Genomic DNA, 20,492 nt, shown 5'->3' with positions numbered 1-20,492 from the left:
AATACTTATATTTTTAAAATAAATTACTAATAATTAATAATAATCTTATACCACTATTAATTCAATTATTTTAAAAATATAATAATTTAAAAAATTTATTCATTATAATTTTAAGATTATAAAAAAGCTAGTCTAAGAATTGTCAATTTTGTCTTCTCCATACCATATCTCTAGAGTCAATAAAATAAAATACTATAAGAAAAATAATGGAAAAAAAATTAAAATGATAATATGATAAAAAAAATAGTTGTTTAAAATCGAAACATGAAAAATAAAATTAGGACAAGTGTCACTTTATATCATATCCAGAAATGTAGATAAACTAAGCATATAATATATAGAATACATGATAACTAGAGTTGGAGTTATTATTATTTAATGATCAACTTTTCCTCGCTTAAAATACTCATTAACCCTATTATTATTTCTTTTATCTTTTTTCTATCATATCATACCATTTATTATAACTAAACTAATCCCTTTTATTTTTATCTATGATATCATATAATTTATTATAGCTAGACTTATATCTACTTTTCTTTTATCTTTTTATCTTATCATATTATATCAAAGTCATTTTTAACTTTTATCTTTTGAACTGATTATAAATAGTGTACACCAATTGTTTTTTTCCTAAATTGCAAAGCTGAATAGAGTGAAGACACATCATAGTTGTTAATATGGTTTCAGTTCCCAGAAATGAACCAAAACTGATTGAGTTGAAGGAGTTGATGCCATTGCGTCCATGGAATACACCATCGTTACCATTGAAGAAAGTTGGAGTACGTTACGTGAAGCTCAAGGAACCCATTTAACGTGATGGAGTCAGAGTTTACTGGCAAACAGTGATCGAAGAAGAAGATGAAAATCATAAATTTGAGATTCCATACGAAAGACTTTTCAACCTTTTAAACAAACGTTTTCCTCATATTATAACATTTGTCGCTAAATTTGTTTGTTGGACAAATGTTTAGCTTGCCAAAATCTGTATCAAACATTATTAATTTTAAATTTAAATAGTATTTTAGTTTCTATATTTAGCCTCTTTTTTCAGGTTGATTTTTATATTTGTTTTTTACTCAGTTTATATTTTCGTAAAAATATTTAATATGGTCGTTTCTATAAAATTAAGTCTAAATTTTTTTGAAAATGTTGTATGTCAAAATCTAAATTGTCACGTATTAAAATTTATGTCATTTTTTATTTTGGAATTTCTAACATCTTCAAAGTAAAAGTTCATCGAAATTTTGAATTATATTAGACTATAAGATTTTGACAATGTGATATTTTCAAATAATGCAAGTTTAATGGAAGAGACTATATTGAGTTTTGTTTGTTTTTTTCCCATAATTTCTTAAAATTTTCATTCAATGACAATCTATAATCTATGTGAAATATGTAAATTTTGGTTTCAGTAGTACAATATTTTTTTCAATTCTTAAAAATTTGAAGTCACTATTTTAAGATAAATAAATAACGATCATTTCATGGTTCAAGAGATTTTGAGGTGCTACGTGTTGACATTATATCACAAACTATTAAACAAAGGGAATTAAAATCAAAAGTCACTCGTTTACTGAGATTAATAATATATTTAAAAATTTATAATTTTTATAGACATTAGTAAAAAAAGTTATTTATAAGTTAACTATTTCAAAATATTTTTAAAGATATAAATTATATAACAACTAAAATTCATTATGAATAATATAGATAATATTTTGTCTAAATTATATTATCTCTTGCTGTACTTACCAGATGAAAGGATGCAGTAATATAACTTGATAAAGTTCGAAGAATTTTTTTTAATGTAATTATTTAAAGTGTCAGTTTTGTAGAAAAATATCTGGAATATTTTTAGATCGGTAATGTGTTAAATAAAAGAATATGTTATTGTAGCAAAATCTGGCTAATTTTACAATATAAAAACATTATATTTTTACTGTAGCAAAATCTTGAATATTGTTTAGTGGGTATAATTGTTTAAACCATATTATTTTTTCTTGTGTAAGGTCTGGTCTTTTACAATAATTACACTATGCATACAATTTTTTTTATAAGTTTTTATTAAATATTCAAGTATGCATTTAAGGATGTTTCAAGCACTAACTCTTCTAATAAAATTTAAACTTTCAATCTTATTAGGCATTTAACAATAGAACACATTTATTTTTATTTTATTAATATTTTTATGAGCTGAATACTCAAAATCAAAAATTAGTTGCATGTAAATATATATTTAATACCTTAATCTATTAGTAATAGTAATATATAATACTGGTAAACATTTTAGATGTAGATGTAATTTATTAAACAAAATCATAAAATCAGTTTAAATATAACACACTCTATTAAGTGATTGGATAATCAATTATATCAATCATAACGTTGTTATTAGTTCGAGGTGTCGCATTTAGTGAATTACTTTGGAAACAATATATTAAATGTTCAAACTCACTTAAACATAATTCTTTGTTTATTGAGATAAAATTTTACTTTACATAATTGATTATATATATATATATATATATATATATATATATATATATATATATATATATATATATATATATATATATATATTAGGATAATAGAATATTTCAATCAAAATATTTGATTAAACTCGCATATAAGCTTCCAAAACACAAAATAATGCATCTGTTTGTTTATTAGCTAAATGTATTTTTGGTGTATGCCAAAGAGACCAAAACTGACATGTATTGTGATCTTTAATTAAAATACTACTTCGTGAGAAAAGCTTTATATTTTTACATTTTAAAAAGGAAAAACATATATTTAAGGAGTAATTATTTGTATGCTTCCTACACCATTAAACAAATTTATTAAACAGATTATATTACTTGAATATAATCAAATATTATATTTTTAAGATATTATATAATAAATTATTATATGATACTATATTGAAAGTATTATATAAACAATTATTATATAATAATATTTTGGAAAAATTTTAATATAACAATATATTATTTGTAAATATCACCAACATATTTCATAATATATCATGGTTATGTTAAATGTTTATAATTAGTTTAGTAGTTTAAGAAGAATTAATTAAATTGGTCTTTTATCGTTATTAATATTAATGAAAATATATGCGCTCATCTATGTTTACTTTCTTTTATAATAATAAAAAATAATTAAATTGTTATTATTATTATCAAAATTAAATATAAATAATTTTTATTATTTTATTGTAAATGGTTTTTATTTATTTAATAGATAGTTTTATAATCCAAAAAGTTATTAAGTTTAAAAAAAATGATCAAATTGAAAACATGATTAAATAAAAAAAATGATAAAATTGATAAAATAAATATTTTAATTTAAAAAGATAAATTTAAAAAATAAATGTGGACATCAATAAGGAAAATGTCTTTTATACGTAGTTATAGATATATATTCTTTTTAAACTTAATTGTTTGTCTCTTTCAATCATTAATCTTTTATCTATTTTAAGTTTAATGCTTGTATTTTTAAATAAAATACCAATAATTAATAATATTTTTATACCAGAAATTAATTATTGTAAAATATATAATATTTTGATCACTTCATGCATATTATCCAATTTTGAAATATGTCAAAATATTATTTTGAAATGGAAGGTTTCATGAATGCAATTTGCAATAGTCTTTACTTGAAAAATGTGGTTGAACTCGAGTTATGATGTGAAATCCTTCAATTTTATGCATACTACAAAATTATAAACTAATCTTCGAGGGAAAAAAAACTGACCAAATGTGTATATGGTTTTAAAAAAAGTATGTTTTTAACCTAACTATATAAGTTTATATTTGTAACCATTGTAAATGGACAAATTAAAAATAAACATGATAATACGCCAAAAGTAATGTATATTATATTAAATATGGATATGAAATGGGCAAATTAAAAATAAACATGATAATACGCTAAAAGTAATGTATATTATATTAAATATGCATCTTTGACATAAATAACAATAAAAAGAATATTTATTATGTTTGTCTCGGCCATTTTCATAAAAAAAAAAAATTGAATTTAATTAGCAAAACATCCTTGCAGCGTAATTGTTGCTAAAAGGGTGCAAGTTGAAAGTCATTGAAACCTTTAGCAATTTATTCAAAATATTAATTATAATACTCGAAAATCTACTTACTACATAATTATACTTATTATGGGCAAGGAAATGAGTGTGAAAAATGATTAAACACCAAGTAGTGTGTGTTTTATTATGAATTAAAAAATGAAGATAACCAAAATGATGCTCTTAGTAACCTCCTATCCACAGAGAATGTAGTGTTTCACAAACCTTTTGAGAAGGTTCAAAATTTCCAATGCTAGTGTTGATGTTAATGTGACTTTGAATGTCAAAACGTACAACAATTGCGAACAATAATTACCATTGTACATAACGAACTAATACTAAACAAATTATTAACAGTACTGAAACATTTACATGGATTTGAATTAAAGATCTTCTATTTCCTTTTTAGTTCTAAAAGGGAGAAAATTATGAAGCAAAGGTTTTTCCATTGCATGTTGATGGCTTTGCTCCTACTTTTGGCGGCGTAAATAATCTCGTACGTAGGGATGTACCTCGGTCTTAACCACCATATGCATTTTCTTTGAATCTTCCCACAACAAACCATTCCATTCTCTAGCACAGTCACATGCACCTTCAAATACATCCTGCTCACAAATCATACACAAATTATCACACACAAGGCCATGTTTTTAAGACACCAACTCAAATCAATGATGCCAAGTTGCTTACTCTGGAAGGGAACTCATCGTAGTAATATGCATCTGTCATCTCAACTCTGTTTAGATCTGCTTCCCACAGCCTAATCTGTTGCCATCACAAAGCTACATGTCAGAAAATGAAAGCAAACATTACACTTGCAAAATCATGATACTAAGATCCAAAACCTGATCTGTGACATTTTCAGGCACAGATGGTATTCTATCTGCAACACGAGGATGAGCATTTTGCTGAAGGAAAGTGACTATCTGTGACATCAATGCAAATGGTTGTCTGTGTAAGAGATTGCTCATTGTAAACTTTTAATGTTTAATAAAGACTAACCAAGAAACATAGTAAAAGGATACCAAAATCTTCAGTGATAGTGACTACAACAACTACAAGCATGTTAGGGTGAGGAAGTGTATAATAGTAAAGAAATGCATCTATTCATCAATGTAGGTAATTCAAATGAAGGTTAAGGCTGAGGCTGGTCCCCGCATATCATAGTTAAAATCGATGACCTTAGTAACTTCTTGCTGAAGAACTACTTATTTAAAGGCTTTTTTTTACAAAAACAATGTTAAGGGAGCAAACAGGCAAAACTAAAACTGTTATAGTATGCACAATAAAAGAATTCACACAATACTCAAAAGTAGAGAAAGAGAAAAAAGAAATCTGTTATTATTGTTGACTAGTGAGAATTGTGACAATGAGTTTTCCCAAAAACTACCTGTGTAGTATCTACTAGACTTCTACTTATAGCAATCAATTCTCAGGTACCTAACAGGCTCATGTAACTACCAACTAAATGACTCTTGGATTAGTTGGGTTTGCTATCTTCCTATTCCTTCAAGAATACGCTTCTGTATTAGACCCCTTATTCCAAACAAAAAGCATAGCAAGAAATATAGCATTACCATCTACATGCAGAAACCAAGTACCATAATTAAAAACAAATATTACAGCATAAAATTTCTACTTTATAATGCTCACCTGATCTGCTGTAATTCCATTTTCAAAAGCATTATACAAGCTTTCTTTTGTAATAGCTCCAACAATAAGATTTGGAAGTTGATACTCTACCCTGGATACATCACCCGTAACGATAATAAGCAAGAATATTTCGTTGAAATAGGCAGAGCTCAAAAATGAATAGCTAATAATGGTTTCATATAAAAATAGTATCTCAGAAACGTTAAAGATATTCAAAAAATGGCGTCCGGGAAGAACAACTTCTGATATCTATAAGTGGTTTTAAAATAAAATGGCAGGGAAAAGTAAGAAAAGATTAGAGGTCTATTTGACAAAAGTTGCAAAATATAACATTTTACAAAGTATTTTGTGGCATACCTTGAGAATAGCCGCAATATCTCACAATGTAACTTAGAAGTGGAGTAAGCATAAACTCTAAAATTTGTTTCCACAACCACAAATCCCTGAAAAAGTTAAATAGAACGACAGTTTCATTAATATTCATAAATATGTACGGGGAACATTCTTTAAAAGGGCATTATATATTGTCACTATACAAGAAAAGGATCCAATCATTAAAGCCAACAAAAGATTCTTGAACGAGTCAAGATATCTCCCACGTGAAATCCAGTAAAACTTGAAAACTCTGAAGAACATGAGTGTGTGCATGTTTGGAATGATTGAGATGAAGCAACCAAAACACCTAAACAACAATAACAGCAACAGTATACTCACACGTATGAACAAGCAAAAAGAAATTCGACATATTAATTTAAATAAACCACATTAATATTGAAAAAATATAGAGTATGCCAAAAAAAAGTAAACCTCCCTATGTGAACAAGGCACAAAGGTAAAAATGCAGCTGAGACAAATACATTGATGCTATAGAGCATCCTCTACTATTCAGCACATATGTGAACGAGTTTCCTAAAAGAAGCTAAATTTTCTATCAAATAAATCATTCTCAAAACAAATAACAAACCTGTTTTCTAGCCGATGAATCAGACAAGCTCATTGAAAGATTGGTTGCCAATTTGGTAGGTATAAACCAACTTCCTTTCCTTCCCTATAAAGTTATCACAATAAGGAAAGGGAGACAAATTCTGATGAATAAATATACAATTACAATCATCATGAACCTCATCACGTCTAAAATGAGCACAGAAATATTATAACCTGCTGAAGTTTGACCAGTCCAAGGTCTGCCAGGTCATTAATTATGCTCCTCTGAAAATCAGTCAATGTGTTTATACTATATGCCTGGTGCAATGAAAATATCAAGTGTCAAAGTCGCATTACATTCCAGTTACATGAAAATTGCAGTTTCAGTAAACATCACCAAAGAAAAAGGAACAAAAAATATAAATAATATGGAATACCACAATATTCAGGGAATGATAATGTCTTACCTCCCCGATGACATGAAAGCTAAGTTCCAGCATGAATGAGATCAACTCAGCTGCATCAACACCTCTCTCCTGCACCAAATGTGGATGAAGAGAGCATGTACAAAGCAAATTACAAAAATATTATTGAACAAAAAAAGTTAGAGCTACCTCAGAATTAGAGATATATTCTCTGATGATATACCAAAGCTGAGCATTTGTATCCATCAGCTGTAATATGAAAGGAAACAATTTTTATATTTAGGAAAAGCATTAGAGAAGTTCAATTGGTTTATAAATCATTTGATGCATACCAAAAACTGGAAACCACTTTCAGTTAGTTTTGGAAGTTCTTTGTCTCTGTATTGCACATGAGCAAATGACATTAAACAAGAGGTACAGTTTAAAACACCCACATACACATTCAGGCAAAGGCTACAAATGAGAAGTATTATTGCAAAGGAAACAAAACCTGTGACTAAGGAGACGTCGCTGGAAAACTTTCATCAAAGAAGAGCTAATATTTAAAGGCTTATCAACCTGAGTTGGGCTTATAAGTTGCAATAAGAAACACTAGTTCATCACAAAACGAAGTCCCAGATGAGTTAGGAGTCTTTTCAGTCAAAATATAAGTAAGGTACTGCATATTGAATAACGACTACAGTAACTTATATAGCAAATAGTGTTAAGCATAAAAGAAATCATGCAGAGGTTTTATAAAAAAAAAGAAAAAGAAAAAAAAAGTGGAATGATAAGATCGAGTATTGTACCTCCCATTGCTCTAGAGCATAAGCCTCGAGATTTTCTAAGGTTGGAAGCCTCACAGTAATATTGGAAGGCATTGATTCCCTTGGCAAAGTTCCACTGCCATATTTAATTGCATGGAAATATTACCAACTAAAGTAAAAAGAATTTGTAGTACAGTCTACATATTAACAATTGCATCGCTCTTCTTGAAAATTCAGAAAGGAGGAGTGACTCTGGTCGTTTAAGTAGCCCATATGCATAAAGTAGAATAGTTTTATCATATGCCTCAAATAAACAATTTTGTATATCACATCCTCATCATAGCAGTGAGAGACAAGCTAACTTGTACCATGGTTCAAGAACAGAAAATGAAGGGAAAATATGTATCACTCACCCTTGTACTAAAAGCTTTTGGAGACTCCTCTGATATGTTGGATTAACTTTGTATGTCTTTTCATTCTTCCTGCCAGAAGGAGAAAAACTTCCTGAAGTAAGTTGGATAAGGCAAGGCTCCAAAGTTTTAAAAGTGACAACCATGACTATGTGAACTTAGCTAGACACACAGGGAAGAAGAAGAATATATACAATCCAGAGAAACGCCAACGTAATTGATATCTATTCCTCTTGCTTGTCAGAAAAAGAAAAACAAAATTAATAGACTTAAGTGACAAGTACTAAGTATTAAATGCCATTTGCTGTGAAGGGATTGTGACTTTACACTTGTCTTCAGAAAGAAGCAAAGGAGAAAGCAAACAAATACCATGCATGTCATGGAGCATGCAAATCAGATAAGCACTATTTTCCATTGAACTACATCTATGATATAATCACAAAGACCCTTAAACACATTGCAAGAAGCAAAAAAGGTGTGCATCCTTCACAATAAGGGCTGACATTCATCCAAATGTTATTTTGAAATTAACTGAATGAGTTCAAGAGTTCAAACCATTCAGAAGCTCAAATGTCTGCTCTCATTTTCACAAAAATGAAAAAAATCAAAACGTTTCATCAGTGAATAAATATGTACCTGTCAACAGCTTCAAGGAAAACTCTCAACTGAACCAGTCTATCAATGGCTACTCTGTGCTTTGAAACTCCATCCGGAAGCACCCACTCTTCCAACAATTTAGCTGCCACTGGCACATCAATTTGTAGCATCTGTATGATGTATTTCTTTGCAAGAGGCGGAAGAGACCTGATATTTGAAGTTATATACTAGTTATAGTCACAAACTCATATTCATGACACTAAATGCCACTTCTCTAACTAACTTAACTCTGCACTTGCATTCCATAAAGGTCAAAAGTAGTTAAAATTAAACCCAATATGAAGAGAGGGTGAACGGGTCAGAATTTGTTACTGAGGCAAACAAAGATGCATAATCTTTTCTCTCAGTTTGCTACATTTCTTCAACTAGTTTACCAAAAGAATAGAACAAAAGGAAACTTTTCACCCAAAATAATTAGTGACACTGATAAATAAAAAAACAGCTAGAAAAATAAAATGACCTGATAATAGCCTCACAGATGAATCCATTTTCATAAAGTTTATCCAGCTTCATGGCGGGCATGGAAGCCACCATGTCCATGAAATTTTTGGCAATAATCCTAACCTCTGGCATTGTGATTCGAACACCACCACCTTTCTTTCTCTTTAATCGGATTCTGATTAAAGGGGTCTTTATCCAGAACTCAAGCAACCAAATTGAAAAGAAAAAGCAAGCCACTTTACGACAACCCCTCACAAGCCTCGCTTAGTTCCATACTGGTGGAGCATAAAGAGACACTTTGCAGAGTGGAATTGAAGGATCCACGACTTGACCGAGTGGTGGAGCATAAAGAGACTCTTCGTCGCTCGACTTCTCCGGCACCCACGACTTGACGGCGATTCTCCGTGTCGCCACTTCTGGTCACTTGCTAACCATCCGAGAGCTTTGCACCGTCCGCCGCACGCTCGTCGCCGCCGGGGAATTATTCCATAGTTTGAAACGCTTCGCTAGTACCTGAGTTAATGGGAAAAAATGCTCGAACCAATTAACTATGATCAAGTCAAATTGGTTAGGTTTATCGATAATATAAACTAAAGTAGCTTGAAACAAACCAATAAAATTTAGGTCAGGTTAAAATATTGGCTATGTATATACAAGTAAATTTATATGTTTTTTTTTTTAATTTTAACACAGAAAATAAAATTAAAAAATAAGAAGATTTGAGATTTGTATTTATGAATTTGAAAAACTTTAAAATATTATTGATAGTACAGAAAAATGTTTTGATGTGAAACATAGTGAATGTTATGAAGCATGTAACTGTTAAGTAGCAACAGTAATTATATGAATTAAAGCTAATAATTTGGTTGATTAACTGTAGAAATCCATGGTGACTACTACACAGTGGAAGTTTGGACCAGGCAAAGACAGAAGCACAAGGGTCTTTCTTATATTGGTCAAGATGGTTAACTATATTCAATTTTCTCTTTAATACTTTAATTAGTTCACTTAAAAATAATATCAAATATCTGTTTTTTTTTTAAATTTAATAAAATGATCTCATAATCGATGGAATTGGTGACTGATTTGTTTAAAATTTAATTAAATGTTATTTCATTAATGATCAATTAGCAATATTTTTTAAAAATTTAATAAAGTTTGATAAATACTTCTAAAATTTTAAAAAATGTTAACAATTGAATGGAAAGCTGAATTTTCTAATAATTTTTTTTACTAAATTGGTCATTAATATTTAGAGGTGACCAATATTTTACTGACCGATTAATAATTAAAAATTTTGTAGTATTTTAGTGATCACTTAATAATTAAAATTTTTGTAGTATTTTAGTGATCGATTAATAATTAAATTTTTTGTAATAATTTAGTGATGGATTTTAAAATGGGTAACTAATCATTTTGGTACTATATATATTTTTTATCGCTAAGGAAGTTTACAATTGATTTTAGTCTTTTAACAACCGATTATTTTATCGTTAAAATGCCTTTTTTTTAGAACTTGATAATAAATCAAATTTTGATACAATTTGATTATTAAATTTTAAAATTAAATAGATAATATTTTTAATCTAATTTAATTAATTTTTTTTTTACATATTGAATGGTATTTTACGTTAACGTATAAGTTATTTACAATAATTGACTGCGATAACAAAATCACATTCATTGATTTCAAAATTAGAAAAATTAAATGGAAATATCGACGAATTTCAATTTTTCATATTCAAATGTTGAAAATAAAAATATATTTAATTCTTTAATATATATTTAAAGATAATAATACCTACAAAATAATAAGTATTTACAGTATTTAATGTTTTCGTAAAATCTTTATACCGGAAAAATAAACGTTTTTGTGTACCATGGAAAAATTATATATGATACTGAAATTTATGCATACGCTATGTTATAAGTTGCTGTAAACCAATTGATATAGAACTCTTTTCTTTTTAAATGTAACAGATGTATTGTAAGAAAAACTTTACACAAATATTACTTAAAATTTAATTATATATAATTTATATGTTCTTAGTTATTGAAAATGTGTGTAATTAGATTTTATTAAATAATTTATTATATATTCATTTTTTTTTGTAGTTTTGAGCTAATTCTAAATATTACGCAATATACATACAAAATTATCATTATACGGAGATATCCGAATAAAGGAACTTATATAACCAATGTAATTTAAAAGATAAATAAAGATATATTGATATACATGAATATAGATAACAAAAAATATCATTTAGGTTTCTTCCGAAAAAAGGTTATATATCTAGAGCAATCTTTTAACTTCTATTATTATTTGCTTATTTATTAAACATAATTATGACAAAAAAAAATCACACAATGAACACAAGAAAAATAAAGTATTTAGAAACTATTATTAACAATTGTATAGACAAGCAAACATATTTACTGATTTCTTAGTATTTAATATTTTAATCTATATGATTTAGATAGTATAACTTTTTAAGTATAGATGTTCCCCTTAATTAAAAAAAAAAAAAAGTGGACGAGAATGTAAATAAGTTAATCTATGTTGAGTCCTTACAAATATAGAAAAATAATTAGTTTGTTGGTTTGTTAAAACATTGGGATTTGAAACCGCAGAATGGAGCGATAATGACAGCGAATACGGGTTGTCGCTACATACTACAAATGAAGAAGGAAAAAATCTGTGATCTGAAATCTCGTAATGTTTCTACGTTTATGAGAATCACATGTCACCACGTTGCTTCTTGTTTTTTATTAACCATTGTTACACACCACACAAGTTGCAAATTTTCAAAACCCTCAAAATAAATATAATCAAAATCAACTCTTCATAATATAGGCCCACATGTAAACAAGTTCAACGAAACCCACTGCCCAAGGCCCAAATCTCAATCAGGCCGATGGAGCCCAGTATACTTTATTAAAATTAGTCGTGGCTTTAATCTTGAACACTTTTATATGTAACTTTAATTTCATAATTTCTAACTATTACAGTTAAGTTTATAATTTACTATTTTCTTCTACTTAAACTTTACCGTTGGTCTCTATCCGAAATCTGTATAAATTACGTGTTCTAAAAAACAACACAATATGGTTCCGAAGGATGTGGGAAAGAAAATGTTGGAGAATTATGAATTTATAACACTCGAGATTCCCCATAGGTATACATGTCGAATATGTCTCTTGAAATGAAGTTGATAACAGTGATTGAGAAATTAGAATTAATAAGTGACACGAACACCCTGGTACCTGAGAATTTCGCCGATGAGCTCCCCTTTGCCGGAACCCACGTACCGGCCCTCGATGTTGCCGTCTCTGATGAACAGAAAAGTGGGGACCTGAATCACTTCCATGTCCCTCAAGAACTGCATGCAGCTTTCGTTCTCGTCGCCGTTCATGCGCGCGAACACCACCGACTCCATCTGCCTCGACAGCTTAACCACCGTGGGATAAACCTTGACGCAGGGTCCACAATGTTTTAGTCCCACGTCGAGCACGATGAGCTTGTGGTCCACCTTGTGATCCTCTATAAGCTTCTGAACGTCCTCCACGCTGTGCAGCTGCACCACCGCGGAGTGGCTGTCGCCGTAGTAGAGCACGTCACCCACCAGCATGTCCGGACCGATACCTTCCTCTTCGTGGATCTTCTCCCTGCTCTTGTAGAAGCTGAAGTGAGGCACATTCTCCACCTTCTCTCTCTTCAACAGTTCCTTTGTTTTCGCCGATTCGTCCCCCATTACCAGGATGAACTCCACGTCGCTGCAGCTGCGGCTCAGCTCCACCATGAAGGGGTATATCTGGCTGCTCTCCTCGCTGTCGCTCGCCGCGTACTCCACCACCACCAGCCTCTCTTTCGCGGACTCGAGCGCTGAATCAAACTCCTCGATGCTGTGGACCCGCTGAACTCTCTCTTTCTTTTCTGTCTTCTTGGCGCCGGGAGCCGCCGTGGCTCTGGGGATTAACGGTGCTCGATTATGGTTGGGGGTGGTTGATATCCTGGAGGAGGGGATTTTAGGTAGAAAAGGTAGAGTAGAGGCATGGGAAAGAAGGGGAAGAAGCTTTGGGTGTGAGGAAAGAGAGACAGGGGATTTGAATATTAAATTGTTGGTGAGTGTAGCCATGAGTGGAGTATGAGGAATGAAGAATGAAGAAAGAAAAAATGCAGAATGAAGAAGGAAGAAGGAAGATAAGAGTAAAAATGGAAAAGGAAAGAGATTATGAAGAATGGAACTGAATAAAAATCTCATATCCCTTTCCTTTGCATGTGGTCTATATTATTGACACCTGTCTTCTCCTTTTACTTTTTTTTTTCCAATTTATTCTGGTCCATATTAATGGGATTAAGGTTGAGTGCCATGTTGCCATGTTGCCATGTTGGTGTTCAAAGCTACCTTCTAGATATTAAGCTCAGTCTTCTATCATCATTTATATAATTTATTTATTTTTATTATTTTTCATTTGAACAATTTATATGGACTTATTATTTAGATGTAATGATAATGGATTTATTTAGTTATTTCTTATAAAATAATTTTTAATAATGCAATATACTTTTTGGGCAAATTGAATTTCATTTAAAATGGAAAATAAATAAATTTATGCACGACGATATAATTATCCCACAATTAATAAAATTCACATAGTTAAAATAAAACTAATTTTAAATACTTTTGAAACTCAAATGTTTAAATATATGCTCAATAATGTTTGTTTGAGATTACTATGTGACACCTCTCACCAATATAGTAGTATGGTTCAAATCCAAATAGGATTACCATTAATGGCCGAAGACTTTTTTGTTGCATTGATTGTAACAATTATCAAATGATAGTTATTTATTTTAAAAATTAATTTGTAACAATACAATATACATTTTGGGTAAATTAAATTTCATTTAAAATAGAAAATAAATAAATTTATGCACCACGATATATATATATATATATATATATATATATACTTAATAATGTTGGTTTGGAATTATGACATGACGTCTCTCACGAATATAGTGGTATGGTTCAAATTCAAATGAGGACTACCACATGTTAGTGGCCGAAGACTTTACTGTTGTATTGATTTTTAGAATTATCGTCATAGTATGCTACTCATTTTCCACAATTATACATGTGTTGTGCAATATAATATTCTTAGACAACTATTCTGTGGGTTGAGTAAATTTGGAGGCATTTGAGAAACTAAACAGATAAGAATAATGATATGAACTACTATAAACTGGTAGTTTATGCATAATATTTAAATAAAAAACGAGAAAAATACAATGTATAATTTCTTCTTATTTTTGTTTTAATTTTAATAGCTAGACACTTCATTTTTAAAACTTTTACCGAAAATACCATGAATGTATATATTTTCTACGATTTCTACTATATTCATAATTTGAACTCTAACTAGGATTGTTTGAAAAAAAAAATCTTATAGTGATATAAACAAATATAACAAATTATACCACAATACTTCACAATGTTCTAAAATTGGTAAAGAATATTTATACACTAGAGAGACCTTGGAATTGAAGTTGCAAAAAAAGAAATAGAAAATCACGTTAAAATATTATTTAATTATGAATTGATGACTATATTGATTTCCAAAGTACTCTTTACATACTGGTATTAGCACTCTATGGTCGCCAATAATGACAGAAAACGAAAAAGAAAAAAAAAAGAAAAAAGAAGAGAAATGATAGGGAAAGAATTAGAGAGTTTGTGTCTGGCTAAGTCGTCGAAACGACTAGGATAATTAAAAAAAGGAAGAAAGTACTAGGCTAGGCTAGGGAATAGGGAGCCGAGATTCACGCGCGACACACATGGAGTGAGCACCAGCCAGCCACACTCTCACACACCACAACTCAGTGGAGGAATGCCCTCTATAAAACCAAACACAACACACACAATTCAACACAAAACAACATAAACCAACCCAAAATGGACTCACTGTCCCTCCTCTGGACCGTCCCGCTCCTCGCCGCCGGTCTCTACTGGTTCATCTGCATCCTGGGTCCCGCCGAGCAGAAGGGGAAGCATGCCACCGCCATATCCGGCGGCTCCATCTCGGCGGAGAAAGTCCAAGACAAATACAAGCAGTACTGGTCCTTCTTCCTGCGGCCCAAGGAGATCGAAACCGCCGAGAAAGTGCCGGACTTCGTCGACACATTCTACAATCTCGTAACCGACATCTACGAATGGGGCTGGGGCCAATCCTTCCACTTCTCCCCCTCCGTTCCTGGCAAGTCCCACGCGGAGGCCACGCGCCTCCACGAAGAGATGGCCGCGGATCTCATCCAGGCCCGCTCCGGCCACCGGATCCTCGACGTGGGCTGCGGCGTAGGAGGGCCCATGCGGGCCATCGCGGCCCACTCAGGCGCCAACGTGGTGGGCATCACCATCAACGAGTACCAGGTCCAGCGGGCGAGGTTCCACAACAAGAAAGCGCGGCTGGAGTCCCTCTGCGAGGTGGTGTGCGGCAACTTCCTCCACATGCCCTTCCCGGACGACAGCTTCGACGGCGCCTACTCCATCGAAGCGACCTGCCACGCGCCGAAGCTGGACGAGGTGTACGCGCAGGTATTTCGCGTTCTGAAGCCGGGGGCGCTGTACGTGTCGTACGAGTGGGTGACCACTGACAAATTCAGAGCGTCGGAGGCGCAACACGTGGAGACCATTGAGGGGATCGAGAGAGGGGACGCTCTCCCTGGTCTGAGGAGCTACGCTGACATCGCGGAGAGCGCGCGTAGGGTGGGGTTTGAGGTGGTGGAGGAACGCGATCTCGCTCTTCCACCCTCTCACCCGTGGTGGACCCGCTTGAAGATGGGTCGGGTCGCCTACTGGCGGAACCACCTTCTCATTTCTGTTCTCTCCGCCGTAGGAATTGCCCCCAAAGGTACCCTCGACGTTCATCAAATGCTCTTCCAGACCGCTGACCACCTCACCCGTGGCGGTGATACCGGAATATTCTCTCCCATGCACATGATTCTCTGCCGAAAACCCATCTCCTCCTGATCCATTCATCATTTCCTTTTTCTCTTTTTCCTTTCCTTTTCCTACTGTAATTGCTTTTAATTCCATGTTCCACTGCTGCATGCATGCAATTTGGTTTTCAAAGCTATTTTTTTTCGTTGGATAGCTCTCACTCTGTGTATACTGTCCTATTCATCCTCAAATCTCACGGATCCAGGAATCTACAAAGTTCTCATTTTCCTTTTTCTTATTTTAAAATTTTCGATCACGTACTGCGCTGAGATGTAAATTAAAGTAAAGGGGGGAAGTGGTGCGGTGAAGCTGCGCGTGCCATGCATGGTGGAATCAGAATCTTCAACCCTCTTGTGTTTATTTTTTATGTCTGATGCTACCTTTTACTCACGTTGCGCTTGGATCTATATTTCTCATTACTCGTAACGCCCGGAATAAAAAAAACCACCTACGGTAGTTTTGTTACTATATTTAATCATGTTTCTGACTCCAAACACACACATACACACAAAAAAATGTTAGATACCTAATATCTGTTGAATCATTGGTTACCAATTTGTAAAGTTTTATATGTTGGATAAACTTAACTTAAAGTGTACAGTTAATGGTGAACTAATTTATTCTCTCTATGCAATTTTAACATCTGTGAATTTTTTTTTGTTTCTGCTATATGCTATGACTCTGTGATGAGTTCTTTAGTAGGATAAAGAAAGGGTTAATTATGGAACTTTAGTAGATGGGCTTCCAGATTTGGGCCTTTAATCCAACAAAAACGAAAGACCTCGGCCTAGCTTGTTATGGACGTATTTGGACTCTGAGGTATTCTGGAAAGAGAATTTGATTTCATTGTTTTTTACAATTACTTTATTTAATATTTTTATGGTGAGAAAGTACACAGAGTATAGTAATTGATAGGAGGTAAAGAGAATGACATAAGAACATAATTCATTTTTCTATATTATTTTTTATATAAATATAATTTAAGTATGTTTTTATTTCTTTAAATTAAGATATTATCTTCTTTATTGTCTTTCAATTTATAATTTTTACTTTTTGCTCTTTTGATTTTTGTAAAATGTTATTTTTAAATATTAAAGTTAGATGACACTAGTCCTTGGGATTGTGAGGCATTATTTCTTCTGGCCTTTCAATTAAAAGTTTTCATTTTTAGTCTTTCTATTTGTGCAAAATATCAATTTTAGTCTTTAAGATTAGACATTGTTAATCGAATATTAACTCAACTTATGCGACACCTCGCAATATCAATATTTTTCACTTCACTCCCAGATGCAACTGACGCACAGCCATTGGTTATTTATTTTCTAATAAAAAATAAAAGTAATTGGTCTGACTAAAAGGTAAAATTATGATCTGTCAAAATATTCAAAATTATGATCTGCCTTCTTTTCATGTTCTTTTATGTTGATCACCTCACGATCTTTTTCATTTCCTTTCGCTCCTTCATTACGTAACTCTTCCCATCAAAAATTACTTACCTAATTAACATTAAACCTCTTTATTATATTAATATTTGACCTACTGATTTAATCGACTTTAAAATCTATCATCACAGAATCCTCTTAACATCAACATTGACTTTAACACCACCGTAACATTGTGTAAAATTAAAAGACTAGAACATCAAAAAATTTAAATGATAAAGCTAAAGATACATGGACCTGTTTTGGACCAGAAATCATGTTACTCAAATAAAGCTAAATGATAAATGGCATCTACGCAATATAGTATAAGCTTGAAATTTAAATAAACATTTCACACAAAAAAAAAAAAGTACTTGGAAGATATAAAGAAACAGTATCCTAGAGATCCTAAAATATTATATAAAATATTAATAAATTGAATTTCCTTTTAAAGATTAGAATTGACGGGAAGTAGTAGTGATTTCCTCCGCACAGGAGACATTTCCACATTTGTAAATTTCCCAGACATTTCCTCTGTTGTTGTTATCTATGGGTAGTTGGGAGTGGCAGAACACGAGAAAATTGAAGTGACGATGAACTTGGAAGTTGGAAATGTCAACATTTCGGTATTATTTCGATAGAGATGGCCACCTCCAAACATTATGTTTATGTTTGACTTCACTTCTCGTGAAGTCAAAACCTACCCACTTCCGTTTTCCCTATCCAAACCCTTCAAAATTACACAACTACCATCGGAGTTCTCACTTCAGATTACAATGTCAGAAAACAACACCGCTAAAAGTAAAACCAACCATCCAAATCCAGATCTACCTTAATCTTAACAAAAACGAACTTAAATTTTCAAACACAGTAAGCAAACTCAGGCACCTCGCTGCAAGTCCACGACTTTCTTCCAGGAGTCGCGGGAGGAGATCTCGTCCCACCACCTGGCGACGTTGGGAGAACTGAAGAGAGGAGCAGCGTCGGGGGCGGCGAGCAGGTACTGGGTGTTCGGGAGATGTGAAAGATCGGCGAGGGAGAACTCATCCCCCGCCAAGAACCGGTTCTCTCCGAGCCTCTTCTCGTACACATCCAGCACCTTCGCCAGCTTTTCTTTGCTCTGCTTGATCACACCCTCGTCCTGCTTGATCTTCATTCTGGGCGCGAATGCCAGCTGGAAGACCAGAGTGGAAGAAGGTGGGTTGAAGTTCTGACCTTCTGCCTCCACCCATTGATCTATGGAGGCCTTCGCCAGAGGGTTGCTTCCGTAGAGATCCTTGTTCCCTCTGTCGCCGTATTTCTCGCATACGTAGCGGCATATCGCTCTGGACTCTGATTTCAATCTCTGATGTTAGGGTTAGAAGTAAGGAAAAAAGGTGAGAGCTTTGGGGAGGTAGAGGAACGTACCGAAGAGGGAAATGTCGTCGGCGTCTTGAAATGCAGGTACTTGTCCGAAAGGGTGAAGCTTGAGAAAGTGAGGGGTCCTGTGTTCCCCTTTGGACATGTTAACGGGAATGAGTTGGAACGGAACGTCTTTCTCCAACAGACAGGCCAAGACTCTGGACACGGCAGTGGACATGGGTGGACCGTACACTTTCACTGTCGGCGCTGCCATGTCTTGCTTTGCTTGAAGGAAGAAAGAAAGGAAGGAAGGAACAGTTACTTGTGCAGCTTTGCTTTATCTTTCTTCACTCTTATCCTATCTCATCCACACTTCCTAATACACTATAGTCAATGTTTTATTTTCTTTATCCACTCGAATAAATTAATTTAAATAACCTCTCTCTTTCTTTAAACAATATTATCTATTCTATTTTTTTTTAATTTTATTATTTCTTCATTTCTGTCTCTCGTTTAAGTAGAGTCTCGATGCCTTGTTTGGTTTTTCGGATTAAAATAATTTTGGATAAATGAAAATCATGTTTTAGTTTATATGAAAATATAATTTAGAAATTTATCCATTCATGATAATGTTTTTTATTTTTTCTCATTAATTTCGCTATCCCTTTCCTTATCTTTTTCTCTGTTTCTCTTAATAAAAGAAACACTTGACTTCTATTTTTTTTTCTCTTTTTGTTTTTCTATTATAATGCATTGTTTCGTTTATCTTTGAAAAATGTAAGGCAATGAACAATGTTTTAGGTAGAACGCGGAGAAATGGCTTCCTTCTCCCTTTAGACACGGAATTGGTTCCATCATTATTTGATATAAATTCGTTTTTTTTTTTTAAATCAAATAATTTTATAGCATATTTTACATAATTTTTTTTAATAATAAGAGAAAATAAATTCTCTAAATAGCGCAAAAAATATTGTTCGTTTAAATTACTTAATTTCTTCTACTTTTTTAATTTGTCCAAATACTTGAAATAAAAAATATTCATTTTTATTCATCTAAACTATACAAATTTTTAACACTATTTATCTTTTATTCTTGTTATTCCATTTTTATCTCTCTTTTCATCTTATTCCCAATCCAAAGCATAAATTTGAAAGCAATACTCAACAACATAGTTTTGTTTTTTTCTTTTTCTTTATGTCTTTACAAGTGTTATAATGCAAGAAAAAGTGATTCTTTAGAGCTTTTTCTTCAAAAGTATTACCGTATCCTACCGAAAGGTTTTATTCATTTATCGTTGCTCATCACATAAATTAACCTTTTCCAGATGCCATCTGAATATGGGTATAACCACTTAATAAGAATCATTACTTGATGCTT

General features: G+C 32.2%; 3 protein-coding genes and 1 pseudogene across 3 annotated transcripts; 1 reads left to right on the top strand and 3 right to left on the bottom strand.

Annotated features, from left to right (window-relative positions):
* Positions 1-4,212: 4,212 nt before the first annotated feature.
* On the bottom strand, positions 4,213-9,929 carry LOC114195497 (general transcription and DNA repair factor IIH subunit TFB2-like). Its single transcript, XM_028085987.2, has 15 exons — positions 9,369-9,929; positions 8,888-9,055; positions 8,255-8,323; positions 7,884-7,977; positions 7,586-7,686; positions 7,428-7,473; positions 7,285-7,344; positions 7,138-7,206; positions 6,905-6,988; positions 6,711-6,794; positions 6,104-6,189; positions 5,747-5,837; positions 4,939-5,019; positions 4,784-4,858; positions 4,213-4,698 (listed from the first exon to the last, which is right to left on the bottom strand). The coding sequence occupies exons 1-15, from the start codon at positions 9,479-9,481 to the stop codon at positions 4,564-4,566; spliced, it is 1,356 nt and encodes a 451-aa protein (XP_027941788.2). The 5' UTR covers positions 9,482-9,929; the 3' UTR covers positions 4,213-4,563.
* Positions 9,930-12,473: 2,544 nt separating this feature from the next.
* On the bottom strand, positions 12,474-13,565 carry CDSP32 (chloroplastic drought-induced stress protein of 32 kD). Its single transcript, XM_028083392.2, has one exon. The coding sequence runs from the start codon at positions 13,486-13,488 to the stop codon at positions 12,589-12,591; it is 900 nt and encodes a 299-aa protein (XP_027939193.2). The 5' UTR covers positions 13,489-13,565; the 3' UTR covers positions 12,474-12,588.
* Positions 13,566-15,215: 1,650 nt separating this feature from the next.
* LOC114193292 (24-methylenesterol C-methyltransferase 2 pseudogene) lies at positions 15,216-16,591 on the top strand (annotated as a pseudogene).
* Positions 16,592-18,380: 1,789 nt separating this feature from the next.
* Positions 18,381-19,509, bottom strand: LOC114193192 (glutathione S-transferase-like). The gene is made up of 2 exons (XM_028082910.2): positions 19,182-19,509; positions 18,381-19,106 (listed from the first exon to the last, which is right to left on the bottom strand). Exons 1-2 carry the CDS (start codon positions 19,387-19,389, stop codon positions 18,655-18,657), a joined length of 660 nt encoding a protein of 219 aa, XP_027938711.1. The 5' UTR covers positions 19,390-19,509; the 3' UTR covers positions 18,381-18,654.
* Between the last annotated feature and the right edge of the window lie 983 nt (positions 19,510-20,492).

Source organism: Vigna unguiculata, chromosome 8 (assembly GCF_037176805.1).
Source record: "Vigna unguiculata cultivar grain cowpea cultivar isolate G323 ecotype 2 chromosome 8, ASM3717680v1, whole genome shotgun sequence".
NCBI classification, from domain to species: domain Eukaryota; kingdom Viridiplantae; phylum Streptophyta; class Magnoliopsida; order Fabales; family Fabaceae; genus Vigna; species Vigna unguiculata.
Note: the sequence above shows the minus strand (reverse complement) of the source record. Positions and strands in the feature narration are given on the sequence as shown.

What these genes read in the sequence shown, in the direction of transcription:
- CDSP32 (XM_028083392.2), bottom strand. Translation starts at nt 13,488, where the DNA reads ATGGCTACACTCACCAACAATTTAATATTCAAATCCCCTGTCTCTCTT.
- LOC114193192 (XM_028082910.2), bottom strand. Translation starts at nt 19,389, where the DNA reads ATGGCAGCGCCGACAGTGAAAGTGTACGGTCCACCCATGTCCACTGCC. An exon ending in CGACGACATTTCCCTCTTCG is followed by an intron (nt 19,107 to 19,181) that starts GTACGTTCCTCT and finishes GATTGAAATCAG; the next exon opens with AGTCCAGAGCGATATGCCGC.
- LOC114195497 (XM_028085987.2), bottom strand. Translation starts at nt 9,481, where the DNA reads ATGCCAGAGGTTAGGATTATTGCCAAAAATTTCATGGACATGGTGGCT. An exon ending in AATATATCTCTAATTCTGAG is followed by an intron (nt 7,207 to 7,284) that starts GTAGCTCTAACT and finishes CATTTGGTGCAG; the next exon opens with GAGAGAGGTGTTGATGCAGC. An exon ending in ATTCATCGGCTAGAAAACAG is followed by an intron (nt 6,190 to 6,710) that starts GTTTGTTATTTG and finishes TAACTTTTTCAG; the next exon opens with GGATTTGTGGTTGTGGAAAC.